This window comes from Poeciliopsis prolifica, unplaced genomic scaffold, assembly GCF_027474105.1.
Source record: "Poeciliopsis prolifica strain line A6 unplaced genomic scaffold, Auburn_PproV2 SCAFFOLD012, whole genome shotgun sequence".
NCBI lineage: Eukaryota > Metazoa > Chordata > Actinopteri > Cyprinodontiformes > Poeciliidae > Poeciliopsis > Poeciliopsis prolifica.
This window is the reverse complement of record NW_026562387.1, coordinates 5,691,167-5,710,402: the sequence shown is the minus strand read 5'-3', so window position 1 is coordinate 5,710,402 and position 19,236 is coordinate 5,691,167. Positions and strand designations below refer to the sequence as shown.

General features: G+C 42.1%; 1 protein-coding gene across 1 annotated transcript in view; it reads left to right on the top strand.

The window, feature by feature from the left end:
* The window catches only part of LOC129364917 (hemicentin-1-like), a 47,362-nt gene that overhangs the window by 24,337 nt on the left and 3,789 nt on the right, over positions 1–19,236 (top strand). Inside the window, 15 exon segments of the mRNA XM_055037867.1 lie at positions 1,091–1,359; positions 1,361–1,394; positions 1,471–1,728; positions 5,111–5,413; positions 5,490–5,747; positions 6,562–6,864; positions 6,941–7,198; positions 8,013–8,315; positions 8,392–8,649; positions 9,465–9,767; positions 9,845–10,102; positions 16,691–16,993; positions 17,068–17,331; positions 18,409–18,711; positions 18,786–19,004. Of these exon segments, the coding sequence (XP_054893842.1) occupies positions 1,091–1,359; positions 1,361–1,394; positions 1,471–1,728; positions 5,111–5,413; positions 5,490–5,747; positions 6,562–6,864; positions 6,941–7,198; positions 8,013–8,315; positions 8,392–8,649; positions 9,465–9,767; positions 9,845–10,102; positions 16,691–16,993; positions 17,068–17,331; positions 18,409–18,711; positions 18,786–19,004 (3,894 nt within the window).

Below are 19,236 nucleotides of genomic sequence, written 5' to 3'. Positions count from 1 at the left end.
ACCAATCTCACATCACAACTGAGCCCTTTGGACCCTCTCACAGGCGGTGCGCACATGGGAGAGGGGACCCATGTCTCCTCTTCTGGCTGAGCCAAGCAGAGCTCCATGGGTAAAAGCCCGGCCACCAGGTGCTCGCCATAGTGCCCCACCTGCAGACCTGGCTCCAGAGTTGTGGCGCGGGCGCGGTGACCCGCGCCTGGGCAAGGGAACACTGGATCCAAAGTGCTTGCTCGTCATCAGGGTCTTCGGGTTGCACTTTGTTGCAATTTCTTTGGTCCCACACCTAGGACCTGTCTGCCTAGGGTGACTCTACCAGGGGAATAAAGTCCCAAAAAGCATAGCTCCTAGGATCAATGGGGCACTGAAACACCTCCACCACAATACAGCTGTGTCTTAGGAAGGCCACATTGAAAGACATCTCAAGATCTTTCAATGTGCCGTTTGCTTAGTTGGGGCTCTCAGAACCAATCAGTATCTGGTGTGACCACTATTTCACTCTCACAGTGCAACACATCTCCGTCATATTGAGTTGATCAGCTTGTTGGTTGTGGCTTGCAGAGTGATGGTCCATTCCTTTGAAATTGGACCAACATTCAATGGCTGTAAGAAGTTAATGAATATTTTCAGGAACTGAAACATGCTATTGTATGCACTGATCCAGAGCATCCCAACCTTGTTCAATGGATGACATGTTTAGTGAATAAGCTGGCCAAGCACAAACAGGGGTGTTTTATTGTGGTCTTCCCAAGGTACTTCTGAGCAGTAATCATTCTGTCAAGTCAGGATCTTGATATGCAACACCCTCAAGGCAGGAGGGATTATGTACTGTATTAAAAGGAGAACTGTTCACTGCCACAGATTGAGATGAATGAATGAACAAAGAGAGAAATGATTATACTGAGAATGTTATAGGTCTTTTGATTCAGCTCATGAAAATGGGAGCAACACAAAAGTGTTGTGTTTATATTTTCCTTCAGTAAATTTGTTTTCCTTATGCATTTATACAACACAATTATGTTTTTCTACATGCACAAATCTGTGAGACACACATAGAACATCTATTAAATGTGTGTTTAATGTTACGTTTCAGATATTCCTTTGACTCCCACTATTAATATCCCTGTTGGTGATCTGAATGTGGGCCAATCTGTCACTATAACCTGCTCAGCTTCAACTCTGTGTGCACTCTCACCTCCTGAACTCACCTGGAATCTCCAAAAAGACTCTATAAGACAAACAGAGGAAACCACAAAGGGAACCTTTACCAGTAAAATCCAGAAGGAAATCACTCTGTTGGAGACACATGATGGATACAACATCAAATGTTCTTCCAGACATCCTGCGGCTAGAGAAAGCAAACATAGCTGAGACAGAAGTGACTCTCAGTGTTGTATGTAAGTGATCCTGTCAGCAGGTCATGATCAATAACTGTTTCTGATCAATAAAGTTCATGTGTGTCATTTTCCTCAGATGCTCCTAAAGACACCTCAGCATCCATCAGTCCATCAGGTTTGGTATCAAAAGGTAGCAGGGTGGAGCTGAGCTGCTCCAGCAGAGCCAGACCTCCACCCACATTCAGGTGGATGAAGAAGGGCACAGGTGGAGCCATTAAATTATCTGAGAAGAAGGTTTACAGCTTCATTGCTTCTGAGCGAGGAGATTATTACTGTGAGGTCACAAATAAGCTTGGAAGTGAGAGATCGACAAGCATCTGTGTTGACCTAATAGGTAATGCTTATTGTTTTGTTAAAATAAAATCATTGCATTTCTACTCATAATAAACATATGCTATATATATATATATATATATATATATATATATATATATATATATATATATATATATATATATATATATATATATATATATATATATATATATCCCTTTGGGGGTGTTTCCCACTTTTATCTCGGGGTTTCCAGTCTATAATCTGAACAGATGTTTCTGTACACTATGCCTGCCACTTGGTTATGTCGTTCCATGTACGCTTTCCCTGCCAGTATCTTGCACCCTGGCAGGTGTGCTGGACTGTCTCAGGGCCTCCTTGCACAACCTACACCTTGGGTCTTGTCGGGTGTGGTAGATGTTTAGGGCCTGTTCCTGGGCGGCCAGGATGAGGGCCTCTGTGCTGTCCTTGAGTCCAGCTTTTTCCAGCCATTGGTAGGATTTACTGATATCAGCCACTTCGGTTATTTGCTGGTGGAACATCCCATGTAGAGGCTTGTCCTCCCATGATGGTATCTCTGGCACCTTAACCTGCGTTCCCTGTTGTCTGAGACATTCACTGAGCACATTGTCTGTTGAGGCTTTGTCTCTGATGTATCTATGGATCTTAGAGGTTTCGTCCTGGACAGTGGTTCTCTCACTAGTTCTGCCTCCTTCCTTGCGGCTCGTGTTCAGTCTCAGGGTGCTGGATTTGGGATGGAACCCTCCATGCATGGTTAGTAGTTTTCGAGTCTTAACATCCATGGCCTTTATCTCCTCCTTTGACCAGCTAATTATTTCAGCAGGGTATCTGATTACTGGCAAGGCATAGCTGTTTATCTCATGGATTTTGTTCTTGCCATTGAGCTGGTTTCTCAGGACTTGCCTTATTCCTTGGAGTTATTTAGCTGTGGCTCCCTTTCTTGTGACCTCATCAAGGTTGCCATTTGCTTGTGGTATTCCCAGGTACTTGTAACTGTCCTCTGTGTCTGCTATTGTTCCTTCTGGGAGTGAGACCACTTCTGTGCAGATGACCTTCCCCCTCTTTGCGAAAATCCGACCACACTTCTCTTGTCCGAATGACATCCCAATGTCCGTGATGTATTTCCTGGTGGATCTACATTTCTGATCCACCAGGATCCCCCACACCTGACTTTTTGCCTCAGCAACCACCTGAGCCACATGCCACTTCACCCGCCGGTACCTATCAGCTGCTTTTGGAGTCCCAGAGGCCAAAAAGGCCCGATAGGACACCTTCTTCAGCCTTACAGCATCCCTCATCAAAGGTGTCCACCAACGGGTTCGAGGGTTGCCGCCGTGACAGGCACCGACAACCTTGCGGCGACAGCTCTGGTGAGCTGCTTCAACAATGGAGGCACGGAACATGGTCCACTCTGACTCAATGTCCTCCACTTCCCCGGGAATGTGTTCGAAGCTCTCCCAGAGATGGAAGTTAAAGCTCCGTGTCACAGGGGATTCCGCCAGACATTCCCAGCAGACCCTCACAACACGTTTGGGCCTGCCAGGTCTGACCGGTATTCTTCCCCACCAGTGGAGCCAACTCACCACCAGGTAGTGGTCAGTGGACAGCTCCGCGCCTCTCTTCACCCGAGTGTCCAAGACATACGGCCGCAGATCCAATGAAACTATGACAAAGTTGATCATCGAACCGCAGCCCATTGTGTCCTGGTGCCAAGTGCATATATGGACACCCTCTTGCCTGAACATGGTATTAGTCATGGACAATTCATGACGAGTACAGAAGTCCAACAACAGAACACCACTCGAGTTCAGATCAGAGGGAGCACTCCTCCCAACCACGTCCCTCAAGGTCTCACTGTTATTGTCCACGTGCGCGTTGAAGTCCCCCAGCAGAACGAGGGAGTCCCCAGGAGGGGCACTCTCCAGTACCCCTTCTAAGGATTCCCAGAAATGTGGGTAATCTGAACTGTTGTTCCGCCCGTAAGCACAAACAACTGTCAGAACTGGTCCCCCCACCTGTAGGCGGAGGAAAGCTACTCTCTCTTCCCCTGGGGTAAACCCCAACATATAGATGACGAGATAGGGAGCAACAAGTCTGCCCACTCCTGCCCGATCCCTCTCACCACGGGCAACTCAAGAGTGGAAGTGCGTCCAGCCCCTCTCAAGGAGACTAGTTCCAGAACTAGAGGCATGTGTCAAGGTGCGACCGACTATTTCCAGCCTCTCTGCCTCACAAACTAGCTCCAGCTTCTTACCTACAAGAGAGGTGACATTCCACGTCCCATGAGCAATCTTCTGCAACAGAGGATTGTACCACCAGGCCCCCTTCCTCGGCCGCCACCAATCTCACATCACAACTGAGCCCTTTGGACCCTCTCACAGGCGGTGCGCACATGGGAGAGGGGACCCATGTCTCCTCTTCTGGCTGAGCCCAGCAGAGCTCCATGGGTAAAAGCCCGCCCACCAAGTGCTCGCCATAGTGCCCCACCTGCAGACCTGGCTCCAGAGTGGGGTCCCGGTGACCAGCGCCTGGGCAAGGGAACACTGGATCCATAGTGCTTGCTCGTCATCAGGGTCTTCGGGTTGCACTTTGTTGCAATTTCTTTGGTCCCACACCTAGGACTTGTCTGCCTAGGGTGACTCTACCAGGGGAATAAAGTCCCAAACAGCATAGCTCCTAGGATCAATGGGGCACTGAAACACCTCCACCACAATACAGCTGTGTCTTAGGAAGGCCACATTGAAAGACATCTCAAGATCTTTCAATGTGCCGTTTGCTTAGTTGGGGCTCTCAGAACCAGTCAGTATCTGGTGTGACCACTATTTCACTCTCACAGTGCAACACATCTCCGTCACATAGAGTTGATCAGCTTTTTGGTTGTGGCTTGCAGAGTGATGGTCCATTCCTTTAAAATTGGACCAACATTCAATGGCTGTAAGAAGTTAATGAATATTTTCAGGAACTGAAACATGCTATTGTATGCGCTGATCCAGAGCATCCCAACCTTGTTCAATGGATGACATGTTTAGTGAATAAGCTGGCCAAGCACAAACAGGGGTGTTTTATTGTGGTCTTCCCAAGGCACTTCTGAGCAGTAATCATTCTGTCGAGTCAGGATCTTGATATGCAACACCCTCAAGGCAGGAGGGATTATGTACTGTATTAAAAGGAGAACTGTTCACTGCCACAGATTGAGATGGATGAATGAACAAAGAGAGAAATGATTATACTGAGAATGTTATAGGTCTTTTGATTCAGCTCATGAAAATGGGAGCAACACAAAAGTGTTGTGTTTATTTTTTCCTTCAGTAAATCTGTTTTCCAAATGCATTTATTAAACACAATCATGTTTTTCTACATGCACAAATCTGTGAGACACACATAGAACATCTATTAAATGTGTGTTTAATGTTACGTTTCAGATATTCCTTTGACTCCCACTATTAATATCCCTGTTGGTGATCTGAATGTGGGCCAATCTGTCACTATAACCTGCTCAGCTTCAACTCCTTGTGCACTCTCACCTCCTGAACTCACCTGGAATCTCCAAAAAGACTCTATAAGACAAACAGAGGAAACCACAAAGGGAACCTTTACCAGTAAAATCCAGAAGGAAATCACTCTGTTGGAGACACATGATGGATACAACATCAAATGTTCTTCGAGACATCCTGCGGCTAGAGAAAGCAACATAGCTGAGACAGAAGTGACTCTCAGTGTTGTATGTAAGTGATCCTGTCAGCAGGTCATGATCAATAACTGTTTCTGATCAATAAAGTTAATGTGTGTCATTTTCCTCAGATGCTCCTAAAGACACCTCAGCATCCATCAGTCCATCAGGTTTGGTATCAAAAGGTAGCAGGGTGGAGCTGAGCTGCTCCAGCAGAGCCAAACCTCCACCCACATTCAGGTGGATGAAGAAGGGCACAGGTGGAGCCATTAAATTATCTGAGAAGAAGGTTTACAGCTTCATTGCTTCTGAGCGAGGAGATTATTACTGTGAGGTCACAAATAAGCTTGGAAGTGAGAGATCGACAAGCATCTGTGTTGACCTAATAGGTAATGCTTATTGTTTTGTTAAAAAAAATCATTGCATTTCTATTCATAATAAACATAAATATATATGTGTGTATAGATCGTGTCTTATCTTGACACTGGTTAGACAGAATGATTACAGCTGTGTCTTAGGAAGGCCACATTGAAAGACATCTCAAGATCTTTCAATGTGCTGTTTGCTTAGTTGGGGCTCTCAGAACCAGTCAGTATCTGGTGTGACCACTATTTCACTCTCACAGTGCAACATATCTCCGTCACATAGAGTTGATCAGCTTTTTGGTTGTGGCTTGCAGAGTGATGGTCCATTCCTTTAAAATTGGGCCAACATTCAATGGCTGTAAGAAGTTAATGAATATTTTCAGGAACTGAAACATGCTATTGTATGCGCTGATCCAGAGCATTCCAACCTTGTTCAATGGATGACATGTTTAGTGAATAAGCTGGCCAAGCACAAACAGGGGTATTTTATTGTGGTCTTCCCAAGGCACTTCTGAGCAGTAATCATTCTGTCGAGTCAGGATCTTGATATGCAACACCCTCAAGGCAGGAGGGATTATGTACTGTATTAAAAGGAGAACTGTTCACTGCCACAGATTGAGATGGATGAATGAACAAAGAGAGAAATGATTATACTGAGAATGTTATAGGTCTTTTGATTCAGCTCATGAAAATGGGAGCAACACAAAAGTGTTGTGTTTATATTTTCCTTCAGTAAATCTTTGTTTTCCAAATGCATTTATTAAACACAATTATGTTTAATAATCTGTGAGACACACATAGAACATCAATTAAATGTGTGTTTAATGTTACGTTTCAGATATTCCTTTGACTCCCACTATTAATATCCCTGTTGGTGATCTGAATGTGGGCCAATCTGTCACTATAACCTGCTCAGCTTCAACTCCGTGTGCACTCTCACCTCCTGAACTCACCTGGAATCTCCAACAAGACTCTATAAGACAAACAAAGGAAACCACAAAGGGAACCTTTACCAGTAAAATCCAGGCGAACATCACTGTGTTGGAGACACATGATGGATACAACATTAGCTGTTCTTCCAGACATCCTGCGGCTAGAGAAAGCAACATAGCTGAGACAGAAGTGACTCTCAGTGTTGCATGTAAGTGATCCTGTCAGCAGGTCATGATCAATAACTGTTGCTGATCAATAAAGTTCATGTGTGTCATTTTCCTCAGATGCTCCTAAAGACACCTCAGCATCCATCAGTCCATCAGGTTTGGTATCAAAAGGTAGCAGGGTGGAGCTGAGCTGCTCCAGCAGAGCCAAACCTCCACCCACATTCAGGTGGATGAAGAAGGGCACAGGTGGAGCCATTAAATTATCTGAGAAGAAGGTTTACAGCTTCATTGCTTCTGAGCGAGGAGATTATTACTGTGAGGTCACAAATAAGCTTGGAAGTGAGAGATCGACAAGCATCTGTGTTGACCTAATAGGTAATGCTTATTGTTTTGTCAAAAAAAATCATTGCATTTCTATTCATAATAAACATAAATATATATGTGTGTATAGATCGTGTCTTATCTTGACACTGGTTAGACAGAATGATTACAGTTGTGTCTTAGGAAGGCCACATTGAAAGACATCTCAAGGTCTTTCAATGTGCCGTTTGCTTAGTTGGGGCTCTCAGAACCAGTCAGTATCTGGTGTGACCACTATTTCACTCTCACAGTGCAACATATCTCCGTCACATAGAGTTGATCAGCTTGTTGGTTGTGGCTTGCAGAGTGATGGTCCATTCCTTTAAAATTGGACCAACATTCAATGGCTGTAAGAAGTTAAAGAATATTTTCAGGAACTGAAACATGTTATTGTATGCACTGATCCAGAGCATCCCAACCTTGTTCAATGGATGACATGTTTAGTGAATAAGCTGGCCAAGCACAAACAGGGGTGTTTTATTGTGGTCTTCCCAAGGCACTTCTGAGCAGTAATCATTCTGTCGAGTCAGGATCTTGATATGCAACACCCTCAAGGCAGGAGGGATTATGTACTGTATTAAAAGGAGAACTGTTCACTGCCACAGATTGAGATGGATGAATGAACAAAGAGAGAAATGATTATACTGAGAATGTTATAGGTCTTTTGATTAAGCTCATGAAAATGGGAGCAACGCAAAAGTGTTGTGTTTATATTTTCCTTCAGTAAATCTTTGTTTTCCAAATGCATTTATTAAACACAATTATGTTTAATAATCTGTGAGACACACATAGAACATTTATTAAATGTGTGTTTAATGTTACGTTTCAGATATTCCTTTGACTCCCACTATTAATATCCCTGTTGGTGATCTGAATGTGGGCCAATCTGTCACTATAACCTGCTCAGCTTCAACTCCGTGTGCACTCTCACCTCCTGAACTCACCTGGAATCTCCAACAAGACTCTATAAGACAAACAGAGGAAACCACAAAGGGAACCTTTACCAGTAAAATCCAGGCGAACATCACTCTGTTGGAGACACATGATGGATACAACATCAAATGTTCTTCCAGACATCCTGCGGCTAGAGAAAGCAACATAGCTGAGACAGAAGTGACTCTCAGTGTTGTATGTAAGTGATCCTGTCAGCAGGTCATGATCAATAACTGTTGCTGATCAATAAAGTTCATGTGTGTCATTTTCCTCAGATGCTCCTAAAGACACCTCAGCATCCATCAGTCCATCAGGTTTGGTGTCAAAAGGTAGCAGGGTGGAGCTGAGCTGCTCCAGCAGAGCCAAACCTCCACCCACATTCAGGTGGATGAAGAAGGGCACAGGTGGAGCCATTAAATTATCTGAGAAGAAGGTTTACAGCTTCATTGCTTCTGGGCGAGGAGATTATTACTGTGAGGTCACAAATAAGCTTGGAAGTGAGAGATCGACAAGCATCTGTGTTGACCTAATAGGTAATGCTTATTGTTTTGTCAAAAAAAAATCATTGCATTTCTATTCATAATAAACATAAATATATATGTGTGTATAGATCGTGTCTTATCTTGACACTGGTTAGACAGAATGATTACAGTTGTGTCTTAGGAAGGGCACATTGAAAGACATCTCAAGGTCTTTCAATGTGCCGTTTGCTTAGTTGGGGCTCTCAGAACCAGTCAGTATCTGGTGTGACCACTATTTCACTCTCACAGTGCAACATATCTCCGTCACATAGAGTTGATCAGCTTTTTGGTTGTGGCTTGCAGAGTGATGGTCCATTCCTTTAAAATTGGGCCAACATTCAATGGCTGTAAGAAGTTAATGAATATTTTCAGGAACTGAAACATGCTATTGTATGCGCTGATCCAGAGCATCCCAACCTTGTTCAATGGATGACATGTTTAGTGAATAAGCTGGCCAAGCACAAACAGGGGTGTTTTATTGTGGTCTTCCCAAGGCACTTCTGAGCAGTAATCATTCTGTCGAGTCAGGATCTTGATATGCAACACCCTCAAGGCAGGAGGGATTATGTACTGTATTAAAAGGAGAACTGTTCACTGCCACAGATTGAGATGGATGAATGAACAAAGAGAGAAATGATTATACTGAGAATGTTATAGGTCTTTTGATTAAGCTCATGAAAATGGGAGCAACACAAAAGTGTTGTGTTTATATTTTCCTTCAGTAAATCTTTGTTTTCCAAAGGCATTTATTAAACACAAATATGTTTAATAATCTGTGAGACACACATAGAACATCAATTAAATGTGTGTTTAATGTTACGTTTCAGATATTCCTTTGACTCCCACTATTAATATCCCTGTTGGTGATCTGAATGTGGGCCAATCTGTCACTATAACCTGCTCAGCTTCAACTCCGTGTGCACTCTCACCTCCTGAACTCACCTGGAATCTCCAACAAGACTCTATAAGACAAACAGAGGAAACCACAAAGGGAACCTTTACCAGTAAAATCCAGGCGAACATCACTCTGTTGGAGACACATGATGGATACAACATTAGCTGTTCTTCCAGACATCCTGCGGCTAGAGAAAGCAACATAGCTGAGAAAGAAGTGACTCTCAGTGTTTTATGTAAGTAATGCTGTCAGCAGGTCATGGTTCAGCTGGTTGTGGTCAATGAACCAGTTTATGTGTTTCATTTTGCTTAGATGCTCCAAGAAACACCTCAGCATCCATCAGTCCATCAGCTTTGGTGTCATCAGGTAGCTGGGTGGAGCTGAGCTGCTCCAGCAGAGCCAAACCTCCACCCACATTCACCTGGTTCAGGATCAGCGAAGATGGAGCCATTAACGACTCTTCAGTGTACAGGATGATCTTCACTGAAACTGAGCGAGGAGACTACTACTGTGAGGCCAGCAATGATCTTGGTACTGAGAGATCGAACAGCATCTGTCTTGACCTCATTGGTAATGCTTATTATTTTTTTATAAGAATTTTTAAATAATCAATTTCTTTTATTTTATTTTATTTTTTTTATTGGTATATGTCTCAGTAAAATTATCATTGTTCTTTACTTTGATGAAGCACTGAAAATATGTCATATATGCAGAAAATTGCAGTGCTTTTAGACCTCATATAGTGCAAAGAAAACATATTAACTTAGAAAGAATAATGCTGATGGTTTAACTCAAGAAGAGTTCAGAAATCAATATGTGGTGGAATAACCATGAGTTTTTCAATGGGGCTCAGTATAGTGGTATCTTAATCTTCTCCATAGCTGTATATGGAACTGGAGTTATAAATATCAGCATCAGGGCGTGCTGTGGTGGCGCAGGGGTTAGCACGCCCCACGTTTGGATGCCTCAGTCCTCAAAGCGGAAATCGCAGGTTTGAGTCCTGATCCCGGCGACCTTCACCGCATGTCTTCTGGCCTCTTTCCTGTCTGCCAGCTGTCAAAAATACAAGCCACTAGGGCCTCAAAAGCTCTTTGGAGAAAAAAATGCTAAATAAATATTGGAATCTCAAACATGAAATGAGATGCTGATATTTATAATCAGCATCTCATATATTTATATATACATATATATAAATCTTGTGTGTTTTGATAAGCATTGCAGAAACTTATCAAAACAATGCCAAAGATGAGTTTTGATGTAATCACCGCGAAATGTGTATAAAAATAAAAAAATTCCCTTCTCACCCACCGCGGGTGGTTCTTATCCTCTGAGCTCGGGTCCTCTACCAGAGGCCTGGGAGCTTGAGGGTTCTGCGCAGTATCTTGGCTGTGCCAAGGACTGCACATTTCTGGACTGAGATGTCTGATGTTGTTCCTGGGATCTGTTGTAGCCACTGCTCCAGTTTGGGGGTTACTGCCCGAGGGCCCCGATGACCACAGGCACCACTGTGGTCTTCACCTTCCAGGCCCTCTCCAGTTCTTCCCTGAGGCCCTGGTATTTCTCTAGTTTCTCGTGCTCCTTTTTCCTGATGTTGCAATCACTTGGTATTGCTACATCTACCACAACGGCTTTCCTCTGTTGTTTATCCACTACGACAATGTCTGGTTGGTTCGCCATTACCATTTTGTCTGTCTGGATCTGGAAGTCCCACAGGATCTTAGCTCTGGCGTTCTCCACCACCTTTGGGGGTGTTTCCCACTTTGATCTCGGGGTTTCCAGTCCATATTCTGCACAGATGTTTCTGTACACTATGCCTGCCAGTGCTTTTAGACCTCATATAGTGCACAGAAAACATATTAACTTAGAAAGAATAATGCTGATGGTTTAACTCAAGAAGAGTTCAGAAATCAATATGTGGTGGAATAACCATGAGTTTTTCAATGGGGCTCAGTATAGTGGTATCTTAATCTATATATATATATATATATATATATATATATATATATATATATATATATATATATATATATTATATATATATATATACATACATACATATATATATGTATATATGTATGTATGTTGTTCATACATATTTATATGAACAAAAACATAAATGAAGCCCTTTTTGTTTTTGCTCCCATTTCCTACATTTGAGACTACTTCCGGCATGGCAGACGTGGCAGTGGCGCACTCTCTTGGATCTCTGGCGTTTTCGAGAGCGCGTTTAAAGCCATGCATATATAAAACTGTTGAGGACAAAATTATTGTTGAGGACGAATTTTTCTCAGTCAAATTAAAGACTTTAAGTCAGGATTAGATTGTTTTGTTGGCTGTCAACACTTTCGACTCTGACTGGATCGAAACATCAAAGAAGACGCTGTATGAGCTCTGCACTTCTTCTCAGCGTAACATCAGCTATAAAGGAGCACAAAAGGATATCAACAACGTGAAAGCCTGCCTCAAGGTGTTAAATGAATGTGGGGACAACATTCCGAGGTTTGTGTCTCATCACTTGGACGAGCTGCCTCCTGTGACTATTTCTAACATGGATGTCTGCGGCCTGCTACACAAAATGGAACAGCTTCACCTTGCAGTATCTACCATGAAGCAAACACTTCACGTTCAAACTGAAGTCAGTGAAGAACTTCACGATGTTACGGCGGATCTACGAAGCCGGGTGTCTGCTCTGGAACAACGAGCCGATCAAGGATGTGGAAGCCGATCTGTACCGGTAAAGGAGCAGGGTGTGGCGGACATTGTTTTGAACGCCGCCCTGGATATGGAGCACAGTACTCAAGCTCTGGAGGGGGATTCTCTCCCAACTCAGAAGGGAGATACTCCAGTGCTGTGCACCCGAGAAACTACGCCATCTCAGGGATCTCCGAAATGGAGCCAGGTCGTGAAACGGCACCATCGAAAACCTAAAGGACATTCGGCTGCGAAGAGGACGACTCGCTCTGGCCCTTCACTGGGACGCAGGAATGCTGGACAAATGGTTGTTGGCATTGGAGCCGCAGGAAACATTAAAACGGTTAAAACTAAACTGGTGAGTGTTTTTGCTTCTAAATTCTCACCCGGCGTGGAAGCGGAAACGCTATGCGGCTATATTAAAGCCAAGCTGGGGCATAATGTAACCTGCCAGAGAATCACTACTGTTAATACCAGTGTTGCGGAAAGTGCCTCCACTGTAAGTGATAACAGCTCAGTGAGTGATGTGTGTGAGCCGTCCTCCGGTCAGCAGGGGGGGCGCTGCGTGCTGGAAGAACCTGCATGTTGTGGGGAGGAGCGAGTGAGAGGGATGGTGAGAGTGGAGACGACAACGGGAGCGGCGGCTAACAAAAACTCTGTACAGCCTTCAAGTGTTTACTGGCGCTATTAAAGTTGACTTCCAAGCACCCCTGTGCCACCTTGTGGTTCATGTCCTAAGGCGAATGAGGGAGTTAACCCCGAAGTAACTTCGCTTCGGCCCTGGAGGAAAATCTCCCCTGTGTCTTCCGACTACGGTCAGCAGTCTGAGCAGGAACGGTTAACACCAGGTATGCCTCATTCAAGGTTTCTGCCGAATGTAGCGACGTGGCTGTTATGTATAACCCAGAGCTTTGGCCTGAGGGAACCCATGTGAGACGTTTTTACGAGCCACGTAAAACTACCATTGGAGCCAACGCTACCCTTTCTTCTATGGACATATGCGCGCCTATTGCTGGCGTGAACACCAAGTCATAAATATCATGGACATTAAAGTCATCTCCTACAACTGCCGTGGCCTGCGCTTAGGGCAGAGCGCAGATGATAAAGCTCGCCGTTTGGTTGTTGACCAGTTGTTGCTGCACTGTGACACCTTGTGCCTGCAAGAAACTTTTTTAGCCAGACAGGATTTAAAAGGTCTAAACTTTATTAATGATAGTTTCCTGGGTGTTGGGGAATCTTCTACTGACCTCAGTTTGGGAATAAGAAGAGGAAGGATCCCGGGAGGCGTGGCTATACTATGGGAAAAAAAGCCTTGACTCAGTGATAAATGTCATTAGATTAGGTGTGGATTGGTGTATGGCAGTACAAGTGAAGCAGCATGACAAAGAATTTATTTTAAATGTCTATGCTCCCTATGAATGTCATCATAATGAAGAAGAATACCTCAGTAAACTTGCTTATATCAGCTCTTTTATACAAACTGAGAAGTCTAAAAGTATTTATGTTATGGGTGACATGAATGCAGACATCTCAGATGATAACTCCCTGTTTGCTAAACACCTGATTCATTTCTGTACAGATTCTAATCTAATATTATCAAGTAAAGAACTTTTGCCAGCTGCTAGCTACACTTATATCAGTGAAGCCTGGCATACTACTTCCTGGTTAGACCATTGTATCACTACAGCAGATGCTCATGCTGCTTTGGTACATATCAATATTCTGTACATTGTATCCATTGTTGATCACATCCCCTTTGAGGTGTTAATTAGATTTGATCATATTCCTGCAACTGTTAATGTGGACAGTAATCAGAATCAAATACATATAGACTGGTCTTCTATTTCTTCTGAACAAATAGCCCGTTACTATGCCCTAACTGATCAACTATTGTGTAGTGTTAAAATACCAAGAGAGGCAGTTAATTGTACAGACTCTAACTGCTCTAATATTGGACATAGGACCAACTTAACTGGATTATACTCTGACATTATTGAAGCACTACTCGAAGCTACCCTGCCTTATAATAAAAGTAATATTGAGATTAAAAAGAGACCAGGCTGGAATACATATGTGTCTAAATACTACAGTGAATACTGTGAAGCTACTACTTCTTGGGCTCTAGCAGGTAAACCTAGGCAGGGCCCTTTATTTGAACATAAAAAGCGGTCTAATGCAAAATTCAAATATGCACTACGCTTTATTAGACAGAATGAACAAACAATGAGGGCTGACTCCTTGGCAAATAAGATCATAGGTAAAGATCCCAAAGCATTCTGGAAAGAGGTTAAAACCATTAATATCAGTAAACCATGTCTCCCTTGCACTGTCGATGGTGTTTCTGGGACGAATATGATTGTAGATTTTTGGCAACATCACTACAGCAAGCTATTTACCTGTGTACAGAATGAACCCTTCCGAGTTGACAAGGTTAGTACTGTAGAAACTATCAAAACGCACGAGGTTTATCAAGCAATTAAAGATTTGTCTGTAAATAAATCCATAGGAAAGGATCTTATTTCAGCTGAACATCTGAAATTTGCAAGTTCTAGGGTAGCCCCTCTTCTTGCTTTGTGCTTCACTGGTTTTATTATGCATGGCTTTATTCCTGATTCCTTGATGAATGTTCTTCTACTTCCTGTGATTAAAAACAAAGCTGGTAGAATTGGCAGCTCTGATAACTATAGACATATAGCCATTGCTAGTACACTGTCTAAAGTCTTTGAACTAATTCTTTTGCCTAAATTTGAAAAGATAGTTATGTCTACTGATAATCCATTTGGGTTTAAGTCCAAACATGGCACTGATATGTGTATATATGGCCTAAAAGAATTACTGAATAATTATACCAGCAAAAACTCTACAGTCTGTTTGTGCTTTTTAGACGCCACGAAGGCTTTTGATCGTGTAAATCATAGAAAATTATTTTTAAAATTGTGCCCAAGTATATAGTAAGATGTCTGACATATTGGTATACCAATCAAACTATGCAGGTTAAATGGGACAATTGTATATCTGCATCCTTTCGTGTCAGCAATGGAGTCAGACAAGGTAGCATTTTATCACCCATGTTATTTAACTTTTATATGAATGATCTCTCTAAGCAGCTCAACCTGTGTAGAACTGGCTGCATGGTTGGCGATACCATTATTAATCATTTAATGTATGCTGATGATATAGTGATTTTTAGTCCAAGTTCAGCTGGTCGTCAGAAGCTGCTTAATGTCTGTTCAGCATATGGTGAAGTACATGATGTTAAATTTAATCCATCAAAAAGCATCATCTTGATCTGTCGCACCAAGGAGGACAAATATAGCAAATTTCCAACTTTCAAGCTGTCTGGGACTCAATTGAATGTCTCTAATGAAGTAAAATATCTTGGTCATGTGTTGACAGACACTTTGTCTGATGATGCGGACATTTACCGACAGGTTCGAATGCTATATGCTCAGGCAAATATCCTGGTCCGTAAGTTTGGCTTCTGTACTGATGAAGTGAAACTGCATTTGTTTCGATCATATTGTACATCATTGTATACAGCACATTTGTGGTACAATTTTTAAAAAAAAACAGTCTTCAAAGATTGAAGGTGGCTTTTAATGATGTTTTAAGACTTTTGTTAAATAAGCCCAGATGGACCAGAGCCAGTGAAGTGTTTGTATCTGCTCACGTTAGCACTTTGATGGCTGTTTTAAGGAAGCTTATGTATCAATTTAGTTGTCGTTTAAACGAGTCTAATAATAGAATTATTCTATTGTTGACGAATGTTAAATATAGTGCCGTAAAATATTCATCTGCACTCTGGAGACATTGGTATGATTGCCTCCTGATGGGTTAGTTGCCATTTTTTAATGCACTTTTTATTCTTTTATTTTTTCTTTTCTTTACTTTTTTGTATATTTGGACTTTGAGTCTGTGTAATAAATAAATCAATCAATCTTTATGAGCTGAACTCAAAGATCTAAAATAATTTCTCTGTAACCAACTGTTGTTCTTTTGGTTTGCTTCACGATATATCCGTGCGTTCAAAATGCCATCAATAAAATGTGTTCTATGTCCTCCACATATTTCAGCCCATACCACAAACCCACCGCCACCGTAGGTCAACGGTTTGCTGACCTCAGCAAACCGTTGACCGACAAAATGAAATAAACGTTATCATCTGTCTGCCCTGAACAGTGAAAACTGGGATTCATCCATGACAATATCTTGTTTCCAATTTTTCAGACAAAATACTTACAATCAGATTTAGACAGATATTTGATTTAGACAGATACTTGAAAAAAAATTCGGTTTTTCAGTTCCGCTCATAAAAAATGGGAACAAGAAAGTGTTACGTTTATTAATTTGTTCATTTTATGTATATTTCCAATGCACATTGGAATACACAACAATCATGTTTTCTTACATGCATAAATCTATGACACTCACATTGGACTTTATTTATGTCTTAATATTCAATTTCAGATTTTTCTGTGACTCCCACTATTAATATCCCTTTTGGTGATCTGAAGGAGCATCAGTCTATCACTGTAACCTGCTCAGCTTCAACTCTCTGTCCACAATCACAACCTGAACTCACCTGGAATCTCCAACAAGACTCTGTCAGACGAACAGAGAAAAACACAGATGGAACCTTTACAACTAAAATCCAGGAGAACATCACTCTGTCAGACACACATGATGGATACAACATCAGCTGTTTCAGCAGACAACATGCAACTAGAAAAAGCATCGCAACAGACACAGAAGTGACTCTCAGTGTTTCATGTAAGTGATCCTGTCAGCAGGTCATGGTTCAGCTGGTTCTGATCAATAAAGTTCATGTGTCTCATTTTCCTCAGATGCTCCTAAAGACACCTCAGCATCTGTCAGTCCATCAGGTTTGGTGTCAACAGGTAGCTGGGTGGAGCTGAGCTGCTCCAGCAGAGCCAAACCTCCACCCAGATTCACCTGGTTAAGGCTCAGCGGAGGTGGAGCGATTGAACTATCTGAAGGGCAGGTTTACAACTTCAGTGCTACTACCATTGAAGAAGGAGAATATTACTGTGAGGCCACAAATGAGCTAGGGAGTGAGAAATCAACAGGCATCTGTATTGGCATCAGTGGTAACGCTTATCTTTTAAGATCATTTCAATACATAAAGAGAGAGATAATTTAGAGATCAATTATCAGTTGCTCTGATTTTACTTTTTATAGATATGTTTAAGTAAAATGTATATTCTTTTATTCTATGAACTACTGACATGTCTCCGAAAAAACAAGCAAAAGTTTTATTTTTATTTGCTGAGAAATGGTCAAAATAACCTCATTATTTGACGTCTGAAAACGATGCGCATTAGATCTTCTTTCTACTGCAAAGAAAAGAAGTTCATTTACATTTGGAAACAATAACTCCTATGTTTTTGTTATGATGTGTTCTAGAGGTGAACAGAATTACAGCTGGCAAAAACGTTGTGAATATGTAATGAATAAAACTGGAGTCCAACTTGCACAAGGAATATTCCAGGAAAGCACACAAAAAATCCAAAAACTTTCAAAGTTTATCCATCCCATTTCTAAACTGGCTTATCAAGATACTAGTTTGACAGAATGATTTCTGCACAGGTGCGCCTTAGGCAGGCCACATTAGAAGACCAGTTTGAAATGTGCTGTTTGCTTAATTGGTGGGTCTGAAAACCAGACCAACCAGATGTGTCCAACACATCTCCTTCACATGGAGTTGATCTGCTTGTTCATAGTAGCCTGTAAAATGTGGAACATTTACTGGCCGTTCAAAGTTGATGAATATTTTCAGGAACTGGAACGGCATAGGATTGTTCGGGATGCTCTGGATGCGCTGATCCAGAGCATCCCAACCCATGTTCAATGGGTGACATGTTTGTTTAGTAATCTGGCCATGCACAAACTGGGATGTTTTCAGTTTACAGGAATTGTGTACAGATGCTTGCAAATTGGGACGGTTCACCAGGATGCTGTGACATGAGCCGCTGTTCGTGGATGAATGCCACAACAATGTGTTTGAGTTCAGCTCATGAAAAACAAAAGTGTTGCATTTGCATTTTAGTTCAGTGTATTTTTATGTCCAATGAAGTCATAAATGACAGTCATGTTTTTTCAAATTCAAAAATCTGTGACACGCACGTAGAACATCAATTAAATGTGTATTTAATGTAAAATTTCAGATGCTCTTTTGACTCCCAACATTAATATCCCTGTTGATGATCTGAAGGAGGGCCAGTCTGTCACTATAAGCTGCTCAATTTCAACTCCTTGTCCACAATCACAACCTGAACTCACCTGGAATCTCCGCAAAAATTCTCTCAGAGAAACAGAGAGAATAGCAGATGGAAACTTCACAACTAAAATCCAGGAGATCATCACTCTGTCGTACAAACATGATGGATACAACATCAAATGTTCCAGCAGACGACCTGCAACTAGAAAAAGCATCGCAGCAGACACAGAAGTGACTCTCAGTGTTTCATGTAAGTGATCCTGTCAGCAGGTCATAGTTCAGCTGTTTCTGATCAATAAAGTTCATGTGTCTCATTTTCCTCAGATGCTCCTAAAGACACCTCAGCATCCATCAGTCCATCAGATTCGGTGCCAGAAGGTAGCTGGGTGGAGCTGAGCTGCTCCAGCAGAGCCAAACCTCCACCCAGATTCACCTGGTTCAAGAAAGGCCCCAAAACATTCAAGGAAGTATCTTCAGGCAGGATTTTCAAGATTAAATTCACTGGGGGCGATGAGTACTACTGTTTAGCTTCAAATAAGCTGGGTAACAGAAATCATCAATGATCAATCTTAAATCACAAGGTAAATTCTGTTCCTTCTTTGTTTTCCTTTTCAAAATCCTCAAAGAAATTGAGATATTAACATTTTTAAGCAGAATAAAAGGTTTATTTTGGAAAGAAGCTGAAATTATTGTTTGAAGACTTTGCCACCTCGTCAATATCTTAAGAACTGTTATTCTGGGTACATTTAATCATGTTTGATCATTTTATTAATCA